The following is a 13,454-nucleotide window of genomic DNA, read 5'->3' as shown; positions in this document are numbered from 1 at the left end:
TTTTCAAGAAAGTCTTCTAGAGTCGGTTTCCCCAGCTTCAGAGAGGGAATGATCATTCCTGCTTTCCAGAATGATTTGCACTGAACCCCTGAGCTTGGCACCAGATCGGCTTGGAAATGGGGCTGATGGTATTAAGGGGAATGAGAACATCTCACCCCTGGGTGCATCAGTCCGCATGCTGGATGAATGGAACCTCCCTTATTGCTAGTCTGGGTCCAGCCTCGTGTTGCCAGGATGTGGTGCTTTCATGGAGACCTCTGCCCCGCCCCACCCCTTCAACCCTTAGCCAGTGACTGACAGGCATCTAGGCATCTGGATGGTTATTTTATTGTCAAGGAGGGGAAGGCAGAGGGCATTGAGCAGACTGCACTCAGTTGGAATGGGTAGCCTGCAAGTCGTAGTGCTCCAGCCCAGCTACCAGGGAGCCGGCCAGCTTGATGGTGGTGACCCAGGGTGGCTCACTCAGGTGGTTGGTGGGTGTGCTCAGCCTAGGGAGAAGGTGGAATCTTCAGGACCTGGCTATGTGGCCAGGCCCTTACCCCTTCTAGGCTCCACTTTCTCCATCTGTGTAAGGGACCATGTCTGCATATCCCAAAGGTAGTTTAGAGCCGGGCTGTATCCACTTAAACTTAGTAGGAAAGGGGGCTGAGGGTTGGTGATAGTAGTTCTCCCAACTCCCCCTTCAGGTCCCAGCTGAGCCCCAGAGGCACCAGGGAAGAGGGTCTCCCAGTTATTCAGGTTCCTCAGGAGCCAGGGTCAGACAGACCCTGATGACCAGATCCTGAGATTCAGGGGTGAAGGAGAGGTAATCGCAGGATGCAGTGTCTCCCCTGAATCAGGAGTAACCTCTGCAGCACAAGGACTGGGATATCAGTGCCCTCTGGCGGTCAAAGTCTTGGGTCCGTCGGGAGAAGGTGCCAAAGGCTGGAGGGGTAAGGAGTCTGGGGGGCTAGGCCTGGGGCTTCCTTTGGAGGCCTGCATTTATACCCGTTTGGTTCCAGAAGACCATCATCTCCCATCCCATCCCTGAAGAGCCTGGGATGTGGTCCTTGATGTCACCAGGGACAGGGTCAATGCAGTGAATAGGGTCAGGCCAGCTGGGACCAGTTTTCCCTCCCTGATGGCTCCAGAGAGTAATAAGAGGGCCAAGGGTCACGTTGGAGGTCTGGATACTAAGGAGCGGGGCCAAGGTGTTCTCTGTCAGGGATCAGCATGATATCAAGGCTCCTCTTGGTTCTGAAGGGTTGGAGCTCAGCTGGGTTTGAGATGCAGCCAAGGGGAGGGTCTAGGGTCAGCTGGGGTCAGGACGCCAAAGGGTTGAATGGGGCACTCCAGGAAAGTCGGGTTCAGGACTTGGAAGGGTATAACTCCCCTCCCAACTCCCCAACCTCCCCTCACCAGGCAGACACGTTGCGTGGCAGGCGGCGATGGCGTGGCTGGTGGCGGCAGTAACACTTGAAGGGACAAGACTTAAGCACCTGGAAGGGTGGCCAGTGGCGCGTGGCGCCCGAGTTAACCGTCCCCGCTGGAGGAGCCCCGCTGCCACCCCCCCCTCCACCACCGCTGTCAGTCACAGTAGTTGCAGTACATTCGCGAGGACCATCTCCAGGCGCGCCATCCTCACGCGGAGCGGCCCGGGCTGCGCGGGGACCCCTGTTCCGGCGCGTGCGGACCTTGACGGGCGCGGGCGCAGGTGGCGATGGCTCAGCCACGGTGGGAGCTGGAGCCGGGGGTGAGGCCGGGCCTGGGGCCCGGTCAGCGGCCAAGGCGAGGGGCAGAGCGGGAGCCGGGGCGGGAGCCACGGCCGACTCCAAGTGGCCAGGGCTTGGGGTGGGCGGGAGCGCCACGGGCAGCCGCGTTGGCTGGAGTACTGGCGGCTGCGGCGCGGGAGGCGGCGTGGGTGGTGGCGTGGGCGGCGGCGGCGGCGCTGGCGGCGGCGGCAGCAACTCCTGCGGGCTGGGAGGCCCGGGGCGCACAGTCTCGCCATTGGTGGGCGCCGGGAAGATGAACACAGGTGGCGCCAGCAAGGTGGGTGCGGGCCTCCGGGGCCTGGGAGCTGGATGCATCCGCCCTGGCGGAGGCGGCGGGGAGCCCCTGGGCCCTGAGAGCGCGACTGCGCGCCGTCGGGGCGCCCCGACGCCTCCGCCAGCTCCACTGAAGCGAAATTGGCGTTCAGGGCCATCAGGGAGGCTCACCCAGTCAAATTTGGGCTTCGAGCCTACAAAGGTGGTGTAGGATGGAGGAGTAAGGGTCCGGGCGTGGGACGCAGGCGCCGAGGGTGGTCCAGAACACCCCTCGCCGTCTCCATCACCGCCCTCTGCTTCATGAGTTCCCCGAGGGACCTCTCCCGAGGGGCGAGACGCCCCAGGAGCCAGGGGTCCCTGCTTCAGGACCTCAGCGTAGGAGATGGCGCCCGAGGCGGCGGCGAAGAGTCCTCCTCCGCCGCCGCCCCCGAGAGAGGCTTTGGCCGCTAAGGAACTCGACGCTGCCGCAGGGGACAGTTGGGGCCCCGACTTGAAGGTGACTTTACACAACAGGCTCAGGCCGGGCTCGGAGGCCACAGGCCGGGCCATTTCGCCCTCGCCTGCTTGGGGAGGTGCCCCTCTGCCGGTCGTCTGGCCCTCGCTACCGTGCCTGGCCTGGCTTTCTGTAGGGGTTGCGGCGGACGTGGCCAGAGCAGGAGTGCTTCTGCGTTCTGGGGGCTGCTGGTCGGAAGGTGTCGGTAGTGGCGGCTCCAAGGGCGGCGGAGTCGGGGATGGGGCCCTCGGGACAGGGTCGGGGTCCTCTCCGGTTAGTTGCCGGGGCGGCGGCGGCAGCGGGCGGAGGTTGGGAGGGTCGCCCTGGCTGCGATGGCTCGCCTCCAGCAGACCGCGGATCCGGGGCTCCGAAGTGCCTGTGGGTTTTCGCCACTTAGATGGCGCGGGCAGCAGGGTCCCCACGGGGGACGGGGGTGGTGTGGAGACCGCGGCCGCAGTCGCCTCCTCTGAAGGGGGCGTCACTGGCGAGGGCAGTTCTAAGGTCAGGGGCAGGGGTGAGGGTGAGGCCTGGGGCTCTGGGGGTACCAGGAGGCCCGGGGACGTGGAGCTGCCAGGGAACCAGACGCCCAGCCCGCGAGCCAGGCGCATGGCCGGGGAGGAGGGGGTCCCCTTGGGCTCCAACAGTGATGTCCGGCGGGAGTCGGAGGACGGGTCCAAGGCCTGCTCTTTTCGGGAGCCCCCGCCCGCGGACGACTCCGACTGCACGTTCCCCATTTCTGACGGAGGTCAGGGGCTGTGGTCAGAAAAACTTCCGCCAGTCAATCTGCCAGGGCTGTGGGAACCCCACGAGGCTGGCTGTACTTGGTCCTATCCGTCAGCGCCAACCCCGCCCTTGTCCTCCAAGGTCCACTCAGGCACTAGTCTCTCCCCGCATTCCTGTTCCGTGACTCTTGATGTTCACGTCTTCTTCCCCGTGGCCCCATACAGTTGCTGTTCAGATACTTAGTCCTCCATCCTCCTAGTGTACTAAGGTTGGGTCCCTGTCTCCCTGGCTGGTCCCTCATATCACATCCCTACACTTTGACCACGTCTGAGGTCTCTAAGCCCCAAGACACAGGTCTTGCCCGCTTTCCTGTCAGTCACTCAGGCCACATCACTCATGATGGTTGTGCTCTGTAGCCTATAAGGCCTACAAAGAGTTCAAGCTTTTCTCCCTGGACTCTAAATAGGCTCCAGAGGCCCAGGCCCCGCCCCCGCTCTGTGGTCCCGCCCCGATTGTCAGAGAATCTGGCCTTCACAACACCCCCCGCCCCAGGTCTGGCCCCGCCTCCGCTTAACAAATTCCCGGTATTCTTGTCAGGCTAACCGCTCAGTCACCACCTCTAACCCTCAGATCTCTCTCTCTGTGTTGATCATTTGGTCCTGCCCTCTTCCCAGGCTTTAGTCCTAAATTTCTTTTCCCGCTCCTGGTCTAGCTGCAGGCCTCACTCTCAGGCCCCACCCCTTTACCCAAGCTCCGTCCTGGCTACTCCTTCGCTCAGAGGATCCCACTCACCGACTCCTCCAGCTGACCAAAGTTCAGGCCGCGGCCCCCTGGGCCCAGGGCAGGGCAGGGAACGGCCGTAGCAGAAAATAACCGAAAAGAACGGGGTTGCGGGTGAAGGCAAGTGGGCGAGACTGCGAGGGCGGACCCCGAGATCTAGGCCACGCCCCCGGGCTCGAGGCCCCGCCCTCCTTGAGCCAGCTTGGGCACGGCCCCTTACGAACCCGGTTCTCCCTTTGAAATACTCGGGAGTCTTCTTCCCCGCCCCCAAGCCTTGTAGTCCTAGGCCCCACCCCTATAGAACGTTTTAAGCCCCTCCCCTTTATAATGCCCCGCCCCTCTCCGTTAGTCTCTCTCCCGAAGCCCCGCCCATTACAAACACTGCTACGTAGCTCCTCCCTTTTGGAGCTCTCCGTCGTCCAGCCCCTAAAGAAAATTTACTTATAAGCTCCGCCCCCTTAGGACTTGGAAACCTCTCTTCCCTAGACCCTCTCCTTGCTCGGGCCCGCCCAGAAGGTCCTTCCTCCGTGGACCCGCCCCTTTCTTGACGCACGCGCTTGTCCGCGCCTTCGGCGTCCTCACCCTCTCCTTCCCCCTCTCCTTCCCCCAGGTCCTCCGACCCCGCCTCCTTGCAAATGCTCCCTTCTTGCCCCACCCCTTTTCGAACCTAGCCGGGCACCCAGCCCCTCCCATTTAGAACCCAAAACGTAGACCCTCGCCTCTTTAGAACCTTGAGACCAGGCTCCGTCCCGGACCCCTTCCTCATATCCTCAGGGACCAATGGCGCGGATGGGTGGGAAAGTAGGGGATCCTCTCTGGATCCTGAGAAAATGCGGGCTGGGGGGCTGTTCGCTGGAGCCAGTGCCGGGCTCTAGGACCCAGCGGGCAAGTGCGCCTGCCTCGCGCTTACCCCTCCCCCAAGCCGCCCCCTCCCCCCCACCCATCTTTCAGGTTCCCCCTCCCTCCCCCCTCGCCCCGGCTCCCGGTGCCCGTCTCTAGCGCCGCCGGAGCCAGCGAGGGAGCCGGAGCGAACAGGAGGAGGAGGAGGAGGAGGAGGAGGCCACGTCGCCACCGCTCGGAGCCCGGCCGGAGCCTCCCAGGCAGGTGCAGAGGGGGCGAGGGGGCGGGGGCTGACAGACCGCCTGTCACGGTGAGGGGGCAGACAGCACCGCGCTGCGCCTCCTGCCCACCGGGGCGCCCCCCCGGACCCTGGCTGGGAGGACAAGGGGGTGGGGGCCCCCAAACTGCGCGGCAGCCATTTGGGGTACCAGTGTCCATTTGGGGGGCCTGGACTTCCTCGGAGGACGCCCCATTCATAAAATTCCGTACTGGACCCTCACCGTTGGGGAACTCAGGGGACCACTCCCCCCCGGGAAACAGATGTGTGGGGAGCGTAGGGCATCCAGAAAGCCCGGCGTCCCATCCCAGTAGGCCCTGGTGCGGGGGGGACCCCTGCCCTCTTTCTCTGCTTCACCTGTTGTCGGGGGAGGCGGGCGGACAAAGGAAGCAGCGTCACGTGACTGCTCATTCACAAAATCCCATCCCATTGAGAAAAGGGGGCTGGGGGCGCTGCGGCCGCCCCTTCCCCTCCCCAAGGGCTGGGGAAACCCGGCAGCCTGCAGGTGGGGGAAGGGGCTAGACCTCGATGCTGGGGTCCCTAAGGCTGGGGCGCCAAGGTCCCTGCGCTCGGCGGTAGTGAGGGGTTGGACGCTGATCCCAATTACTGGGCGGAGGGCTACGTCCCTTGAGCTGGGGGGCGGGGTAAGATGGTTCTGAAAGATGCTGGGGCGGGGAGGGAGAGGAGGAGGGATCAATTCCCCCCGCCCCCCACCCCCCGCAATCTCTGCCCCTTGCCTTTCCTCGGCAGGGGCCTGAGAGAGCAGGCTTGATTTTTGTGAATGAAATGCTCTCTGGATGTGTCTCGGTCGCCCGTTTCTGGCTTCCTCTGCCTCCATCTCCCTTTCGGCCTGTCTCTGGCCATTTCTGGTTCTCTCCCTGCTCCCTGCCCATCTCCCGTTGCTGGGTGACTCAGTGAGCTTTGCATCCGGTCTCATTCATAAATCCGGGAAGGGGTGGGGGGGAAGAGAGCCTGGGTTTCTCACCCAGCCAGTGGCCTGGGCGGCAGGGTGCGGAGGCAGTGTAGGGGGGACTGGAGCTGAGTTGATGGGCTCTAAGAAAATACATATGCGCAGGCACCCAGCTGTGAGGGGGACGATGGGTGGGGCCGTGGGTACGTGCTGAGGGAGGAGAAGGAGACAGGGTTGATAGGGGATGAGCAGGAGGAGGAAGGGAAGTGGAAGAGCAAAGCTATGGGGGTGAGGATGGGAAAGATGGGGAAAGGGAGGAAAGGTGGGTATGGAGAAAAAAGGTAGATATGGAGAAGAAGGTAGGCATGGGAGAAAAGAGATGGCAAGAGGAAGAAAGAAGCCATGCTGGAAGAAGGTGGGCATAAGAGAGGTGACGGGTATGGGGAGACAGTGGGCCTAGGGGAGGAGGTGGGTGTGGAAGGTAAGGTGAGTAGGGGTGGCTAAGGGTGCAGTAGATCCAGCTGTGAGGGATGAAGAGCAGAGATGAGGGTTGGGGGAACACTGAATTGGAGAGCAGGATTGACGCTCACTGACCCTGTTGTCCCTGTCCCCCCACCTCCTCCAGGTACATGGTTCGGGTCCGAGCCGTGGTGATGGCCCGAGATGACTCCAGTGGGGGCTGGCTGCCTGTGGGGGGCGGGGGCCTCAGCCAGGTGAGCGTATGTCGGGTCCGAGGGGCCAGGCCCGAGGGGGGGGCCCGCCAGGGGCACTACGTCATCCACGGGGAGCGCCTCCGGGACCAGAAAGTGAGCCACCCTGGGGCGTGGGGGTAGGGTGAGGGTGTGGGGAAGTAGGGGAATGGGACTGGGGATGTAGAGGTGAGGTCAGGTCATCTCGCAGCACCGGGGTGTGGGATGGAGTTGGAAGCATATCTGTCCTCTGAGAGTGGGGAGTTTGGGGACTATTGGGGGTATTAAGCAGGTCCTGTCCACTGCCGTTGCCTGCTGGACTGTCACAGCAGCCTCGCACTGGTCTCTTTGCCCTTCTGCTGCTCCCTCCCCCAACCTCAGTCTGTTCAAAAGGGGCTGGGCTAACACCTGACTCAGATCCTATCCCTCCTCGGCTCGGAACCCTCCCCGTGGCTCCATCTTGCTCAGAGATTCTCATCACGAGGATTTTACACCACTGGCCCCTGTCTGCCCTAAGTGTATGGAGGCATTTGGTGGGGGGACCATCTGGAAGTGTCCAGTAGGGTTTACAATCCTAATGTGGGTTCAGCAGGAATGTTCTGGGCTGTCTGGCCTGAAATGGAAAGAGAATGTTGACGTTGCAGCTGGGGGTGTAGTAGAAAGGTTTGGATCGTTTGAAAAGGCTTGGAGTAAGGGTTGAATTTCAGAGCAAGGATCGGAAGGAACAATGTAGGGGGGTTTGAAATGGTGTCAAAGAATATAGTGTTGTTGGGCAAAAAGATGAGGGAACTTCTAGGGTGTTGACCAGCATCAGGAGGGGAAATATGTGGGAGTTTGTTAAGAATTTGGGGATAATATTTGGGGAGCTTATTGGGGCATCAGAAGGGGATTAACAATAACATTTTGAGATGTTCAGTAAAATTTGGGGAGTATGATTGAGTCACATGGGGGATATTGGCTCTCAGAAAGAGGTTGACTCATTTTTTGAGGCATTCAATAAAATTTGGGATTCCTATTGAGATATGGGGCGGGGGGTGGTTAGGAAAATGTAGGGATCAAGGGGTTTGGGGGAAATATTGGAGTATCAGAGGTGTGCCCAGTAAAGTTGGGGAGTGGTATTGGGGTGTTGATCAGGGTTCAAGGGTACACCTAGGGTTGAGAAATGAAGTTTGTGGGATGCTCTGGTATAGAGTCTGGGGAAGTCACAGGCATGGCTGGAAGGGGGGATATCTGACCTGGCCCCTTCCTGCCCCCCTCAGACCACCTTGGAGTGTACCCTGCGGCCAGGCTTGGTTTACAACAAGGTGAACCCCATCTTCCATCACTGGAGCCTGGGTGACTGCAAGTTTGGGCTGACGTTTCAGAGTCCGGCAGAGGCTGATGAGTTCCAGAAGAGCCTGCTGGCAGCACTGGCTGCGCTGGGTCGAGGTGAGTGGTGCAGGTGGTGGGCATTGGTGGTGGTGGTGGGGGGCTGGGGTGGAGGGTGGGAGAAGCCGGGCCCAGGGAACTCACTCTCTGCCTTTCTCCCTGCCCCAGGCTCGCTCACCCCCTCCTCCTCCTCCTCCTCTTCCTCCTCCCCTTCCCAGGATACCGCAGACACTCCCTGCCCTCTGACGGTGAGTCTCCAGGAGGCAGCTCTGCTGGGAGGGCAGGGGTTTCTTACTATGCTACAAACATTCTTGAGCACCTACTGTGTATCCAGCACCATGCCATGTGCTGGGCACACGAATTGGGGCCCAAACAATAGTGTCAATTTTGATCCCAGTTTTTCTAGTTTTTCTGTTCTATCCTGATTTATATGTTCATTCAAGGGTATTTATTGAACACCTTGAATAAGAAGTGTTTTAAGCACTGGGGATACATCAGTGAACAAAACAAAGTCCCTTTCCTCGAGGAGCTTCTATTCTAGTGTGGAAAGGCAGAAAAAATATTAAGGTACACTATAAAAATGAATAAATATTAAAAGTAAATGGATGAACAAATTAATGGGAAATCCATCCTTCTTAGGGGTACAAACCTTGGAGTCATCCTTGCCTCCTCTCCTCTTTTATGCCCCTCATCTAATCTGTCAGCAAATATTGGCTCCACTTTCTTTCTTTTTTTTTTTTAATTTGGCCACACTGCATGGCTTGTGGGATCTTAGTTCCCAGACTGGGGATTGAACCCAGGCCCTGGCAGTGAAAGCGCTGAGTCCTAACCACTGGATTTCCAGGGAATTCCCTGGTTCCACTTTCAAAATGATCGGAATGTGCCTCCAACCTGGTTACTGTTCAACCTCATCTCCCCACTGGACCATCTCATCAACTGCCCCCTCCCCACCATCTCCTTTCCCCACACACAGAGAGGGACCCTATTGACATCTAAGTCAAATCATGGATATCTCCCACTTACAACCCTACCCAGGCTCCATCTCACTCGTGGTAAAGGACAAAGTCCTCACAGTGGCACATAAGATCCCACACGATCTGGCCTCCTATTACTCTCCCTCATGCTCACCTGGCTTTAGCCACACTGGCCTCCTACTGGTACTCCAAAAGGGCAGCACATTCCTGTCTCAGCGCCTTTGCACTCGCCGTTCCTCTGTCTTAGAACACTCTTCCCCAAATTTCCATATGGCTTATTCCCTTATTTCCTTCAGGGCTTTACACACACATCACCTTAGTGAGGCCCTCCCTGAGTAACCTGTTTAAAATCTCCCAGTGCTCCTTATCCTACTCTTTATCCCCATCTTCTAAGATATTTTTTGTATTTCCTCTCCCAATAGACAGTTTTCTTATCAATGACTTTACTGTCCATCTCTCATGCTAGCATGTCAGCTCCAGGAGGGCAAGGATCTTTTGTTGCTTTCTTGCTGCATCTTCAATGCTTAAAACAGTGCCTGGTAGACAGTAAGTGTTCAGTAAATATGTGTTGAATAAATTGATTGAATGAATAAATGCACATAATGTCGGATTCGATTTGGCATTTGCTGGGGTACAGTGGGAGTTGCTCGAGAACACTTGGAAGAACAAAACTGGTTCCCTGGGCAGAAAAGGGAGATTCCCAGGGTAATGGGAGATGCAGGTGGGTCTACAAAGTCACACAGACAGGTCCCACTTATTGAGCACTTACTCAGGAAAGATGCTGTGCTCTCCATGCTCCATCTCACACCCTCCCGATGGCCTTTGTGAGCCTGGCATGTCGTGGGTGCTCAATGAATGTTTATTGAAGATAGTAATCGGATGAGGTGGGAATTATTCCCAAGTTACAGAAAGGAAACCAAGGGTCTGAGAAGCTCGTAAAGGACAGAGCTTGGTTTGGATGGGAAGGAACACATTCCAGGTGGGTGGAACTGCCCCAGTAAAGGTGTGGTGGTGGGAAGGAGGCAGGAAGGCAGCTGACAGCCAAGGGAGAGGGCTTCTGAGAAGGGAGGTTGGTTTGATGTTCTGTAGGTTGGTGAGCTGAGCAGATAAGAAGAGAAAGTCAAATAATAATAACCATTTCCAGCCCTTCCTGTACTTCAGGCATGTTTATGCCCTTTACAGTGGGTCCTAACCACATCGTTACGAATAGACAATATTATGATCCCCATTTTACAGAAGAGGAAACTGAGGCTCAAAGAGCTGAGCTCACTTGCCGGAGGTCACACAACCAGTCAGTGGCAGAGCCGGGGCTTGAACCCAGGCCTGTCTGGCCGCAGAGCCCTCGCTCACAATGGGAGGGGGTCTATGTAAGGGCATCGGCTGTGCCAGGGGTCCCGGCTCTGAGGCCGCCAATCTCCCCCAGTCCCACGTGGACAGCGACTCCTCCTCCAGTCACAGCCACCAGGAGACGCCTCCCACCGCAGCGGCGGCCCCCATCGTCACCGTGGAGTCAGCTTCTGGCTTCGGGCCGGCCACGCCCCCCCAGCGCCGCCGCTCGTCAGCTCAGGTGCGACCTCCGACCCCCGGTGAAATAAGGCCGGGCGCTGGGGTCCCGAAAGTGGGCGGGAAGTGAGGCCGCAGAGGGGCAAGAAACCACAGATTCTAAGGGATGGCTGACCCGACTTATGGCGGGGGAGCTTAGGCCTGGGTTCCTCGGAAGGTTGGGTGAGGGCTTCCTGCGTCTCCTGCGCTCTTGGAGACTGGAAAGTTCTGAATTTCACAGAGGTTTAGGGGACGACTCGGACAATGACTACATTAGGAAGTTGGTGGTACTCGTGGAAGGAGTCCTTTAGTGCTTAATTCACGAGGGGTAGGGCTCAGTATCCAAGGGGTAAAAGGGACCTGGGGACCAGACTCCTGCGTCCTGAAGGAGGAGACGGCTGGGGTCCAGGAGTCTTGAATCTGGGAGTAGAGGGGGCTGGGTACTGGGACCCCGGATCTTGAGAGAGGGCAGGACTGAGAGCCTGGACCACTGGGTCCTTAAGGTGTGGGTTTGGTGCCCGGAGTCTTCTGCCGGTCCCTAGATGTCCTCTGTCCCTGGGAGGGGAGTGGGCTGAGGACTTACAAGTCTGAGTACCGGACCCAGGCAGTCAGGATACCAGGGCAGGATCCTAGGATGAATGACGCCTGTGGCTGGGTCTGTGGATTCTCGGGTCTTCTAAGGCCGGGATGGATTGTGGTGGGATGTGGGGCACCACAGACCCCGCTAACTTCTTCTCCTTTGTCTTCGTCCCGCAGAGCTACCCTCCGCTCCTACCGTTCACGGGGATTCCGGAGCCTTCAGAACCCCTGGCCGGGACAGGGGGACTGGGCTGGGGCGGCCGCGGCTATGAGGATTACCGGCGAGCTGGGCCACCCGCACCCCTCGCCCTATCCACCTGCGTCGTGCGCTTCGCCAAGACCGGCGCGTTGAGGGGCGCAGCCCTGGGGCCCCCCACAGCCCTGCCCGCCCCTCTCACCGAGGCTGCGCCTCCAGCACCCCCGGTTCGCCCACCCCCGGGCCCCGGCCCGGCCCCTGCACCTACCAAGGCCTCCCCGGAGGCGGAGGAGGCGGCGCGCTGCGTGCACTGCCGCGCGCTCTTCCGCCGTCGCGCCGACGGGCGCGGCGGCCGCTGCGCCGAGGCCCCGGACCCGGGTCGCCGGCTGGTGCGCCGTCTCAGCTGCCTGTGGTGCGCCGAGAGCTTGCTCTACCACTGCCTGTCGGATGCCGAGGGCGACTTCTCGGACCCGTGCGCCTGCGAGCCGGGCCACCCGCGCCCCGCCGCGCGCTGGGCCGCGCTGGCCGCACTCTCCCTCGCCGTGCCCTGCCTCTGCTGCTACGCGCCCCTGCGCGCATGCCACTGGGTCGCAGCGCGATGCGGCTGCGCAGGCTGCGGGGGTCGCCACGAGGAGGCGGCGCGGTGAGGACGGCCTGGTGGGTCCGGTAGCCGGACCGAGGACCCAAAATTGAGGGTCCAGGACCCCGGACTCCGTTCGGACCCCAAACCCAAACCTAGACACACCCGGAACTTGGAGCTTGAGTTTGGATCCGTTCGGACCCCAAACCCAAACCTAGACACACCCGGAACTTGGAGCTTGAGTTTGGATTGAGAGACCCCAGACCTGGAACCTGGACCCCAAATGTAGGACTGAGAGACCCCAGAACCAGCTTCATTGGGATGTCTGTCCAAGAGGTCCCAGACATCCTGAGTTCTGGCGTCCCCGTTCTCCATCCCCACTCCGCCCCGCTCTGGCCTAGACTGAGCAGATTCCAGGGATGCCCAGACTCTTCACCTCAGGCAGGCAGGGGAGCACACGGATCCCTGAGAATTGGGCTCTGAATCCTGACTCACTGTTCAAATTACCAATCTAGACCCAGTCATGCCTGGCACCATGAACCCTCAAATTACAACCCCAGAATTAGGAGTTGCCGGTACCTGACCCTGCCTGTATACAATTACTCCCAGATCTTGAGACCCTAAGACCCAGAATCACCCCCAAATCGTTCCTGAATGCTCACCTAAAACTCGGAGCACCTGTATCTGAGATGTTCTTGTAGCCCCAGGACTTCTTAGATACCGAATCCTCTTAAGATACTCTGAGTCCTTGGATGTGCTCAAACGGATGTTCTCTGACCCAAATGACTTGGGAGACCCATCTCAGAGCCCCCCTCCCCACATGCACACTGCCCAAGATCCAGAATTAAGACTCCAAGATGCTCTGTGAGCCAGGGATCAAAGAAGTCTGTAGACCACCAACACCAAGCTGTGTTCCCAGGAGCTTTCGACTTCATATGTAGGACTCTGAGATGCCTAGTCCCGCAGGTGTAAGACTGGAGGCAACCAACACCTCAGGGCCCAACACATTGGTCCCAACCCCTCAGATAGCCCTCTTCCAATCCTCCTTGGACTTGCATTTCAAGCCCCAGAATGTCCTGGAATCTTTGGCTTCTTCGTACCCACAAATTCCCCAATCCACTAAAGGCTGGGAGCCCAGCTCCCACAAGATGGGATGTTCATGGCAACTCAGACCTCTGACCCCTTGCCCCTGAGTGACCCCAAGGTGCTTTAGGAGCACTAGATCCAAGACCCCAAGGTGCCATTGACCCCCAAATTCAGCACTCAAGCCTACACAATATTGGGATCGTCCCTGACCCAAGACCTTGGTCCCTCCATACCAGAGACAAATCTGAGGCTCCCTGGGACCCTAGCACCTTCAGATCCCAGATTTCTTTGGACCCAAACCTCTCTAGCCTGATACTTCCCAGGCCCAGCTTGTGCATTCCCTGAGACCTGCTGCCCGTTGAATCCTGCCATCCATACGCCCCTGAAACCCCA

The 13,454-nt window shown here is 59.2% G+C and overlaps 2 protein-coding genes and 1 long non-coding RNA gene across 4 annotated transcripts; 1 reads left to right on the top strand and 2 right to left on the bottom strand.

The window, feature by feature from the left end:
* Window positions 1-319: 319 nt before the first annotated feature.
* Window positions 320-4,124, bottom strand: GGN (gametogenetin). 2 transcript variants are annotated; one of them, XM_060130470.1, is made up of 3 exons: window positions 4,033-4,124; window positions 1,399-3,270; window positions 320-488 (listed from the first exon to the last, which is right to left on the bottom strand). In XM_060130470.1, the coding sequence occupies exons 2-3, from the start codon at window positions 3,249-3,251 to the stop codon at window positions 371-373; spliced, it is 1,971 nt and encodes a 656-aa protein (XP_059986453.1). In that variant the 5' UTR covers window positions 3,252-3,270; window positions 4,033-4,124; the 3' UTR covers window positions 320-370. The 2 variants fall into 2 exon arrangements, with proteins under 2 accessions (XP_059986453.1, XP_059986454.1); XM_060130471.1 differs by having other exon boundaries at window positions 1,399-3,309; window positions 4,033-4,097.
* Window positions 4,125-6,674: 2,550 nt separating this feature from the next.
* SPRED3 (sprouty related EVH1 domain containing 3) lies at window positions 6,675-12,101 on the top strand. Its single transcript, XM_060130602.1, has 5 exons — window positions 6,675-6,760; window positions 7,996-8,164; window positions 8,273-8,352; window positions 10,502-10,645; window positions 11,377-12,101. Exons 1-5 carry the CDS (start codon window positions 6,677-6,679, stop codon window positions 12,040-12,042), a joined length of 1,143 nt encoding a protein of 380 aa, XP_059986585.1. The 5' UTR covers window positions 6,675-6,676; the 3' UTR covers window positions 12,043-12,101.
* Window positions 9,920-11,958, bottom strand: LOC132509506 (uncharacterized). Its single transcript, XR_009537038.1, has 2 exons — window positions 11,664-11,958; window positions 9,920-10,176 (listed from the first exon to the last, which is right to left on the bottom strand). It is a non-coding gene; the product is annotated as an uncharacterized LOC132509506 (long non-coding RNA).
* Window positions 12,102-13,454: the final 1,353 nt, after the last annotated feature.

The sequence above is a fragment of the Lagenorhynchus albirostris genome, chromosome 19, assembly GCF_949774975.1.
Source record: "Lagenorhynchus albirostris chromosome 19, mLagAlb1.1, whole genome shotgun sequence".
Classification (NCBI taxonomy): Eukaryota; Metazoa; Chordata; class Mammalia; order Artiodactyla; family Delphinidae; genus Lagenorhynchus; species Lagenorhynchus albirostris.
The sequence above is the reverse complement of the archived record's forward strand: the minus strand, read 5'-3'. Positions and strand labels throughout refer to the sequence as shown.

What these genes read in the sequence shown, in the direction of transcription:
- SPRED3 (XM_060130602.1), top strand. Translation starts at nt 6,677, where the DNA reads ATGGTTCGGGTCCGAGCCGTGGTGATGGCCCGAGATGACTCCAGTGGG. An exon ending in GGGGCGGGGGCCTCAGCCAG is followed by an intron (nt 6,761 to 7,995) that starts GTGAGCGTATGT and finishes TGCCCCCCTCAG; the next exon opens with ACCACCTTGGAGTGTACCCT. An exon ending in ACACTCCCTGCCCTCTGACG is followed by an intron (nt 8,353 to 10,501) that starts GTGAGTCTCCAG and finishes AATCTCCCCCAG; the next exon opens with TCCCACGTGGACAGCGACTC.
- GGN (XM_060130470.1), bottom strand. Translation starts at nt 3,251, where the DNA reads ATGGGGAACGTGCAGTCGGAGTCGTCCGCGGGCGGGGGCTCCCGAAAA. An exon ending in CCACGCAACGTGTCTGCCTG is followed by an intron (nt 489 to 1,398) that starts GTGAGGGGAGGT and finishes CCTTCTCCCTAG; the next exon opens with GCTGAGCACACCCACCAACC.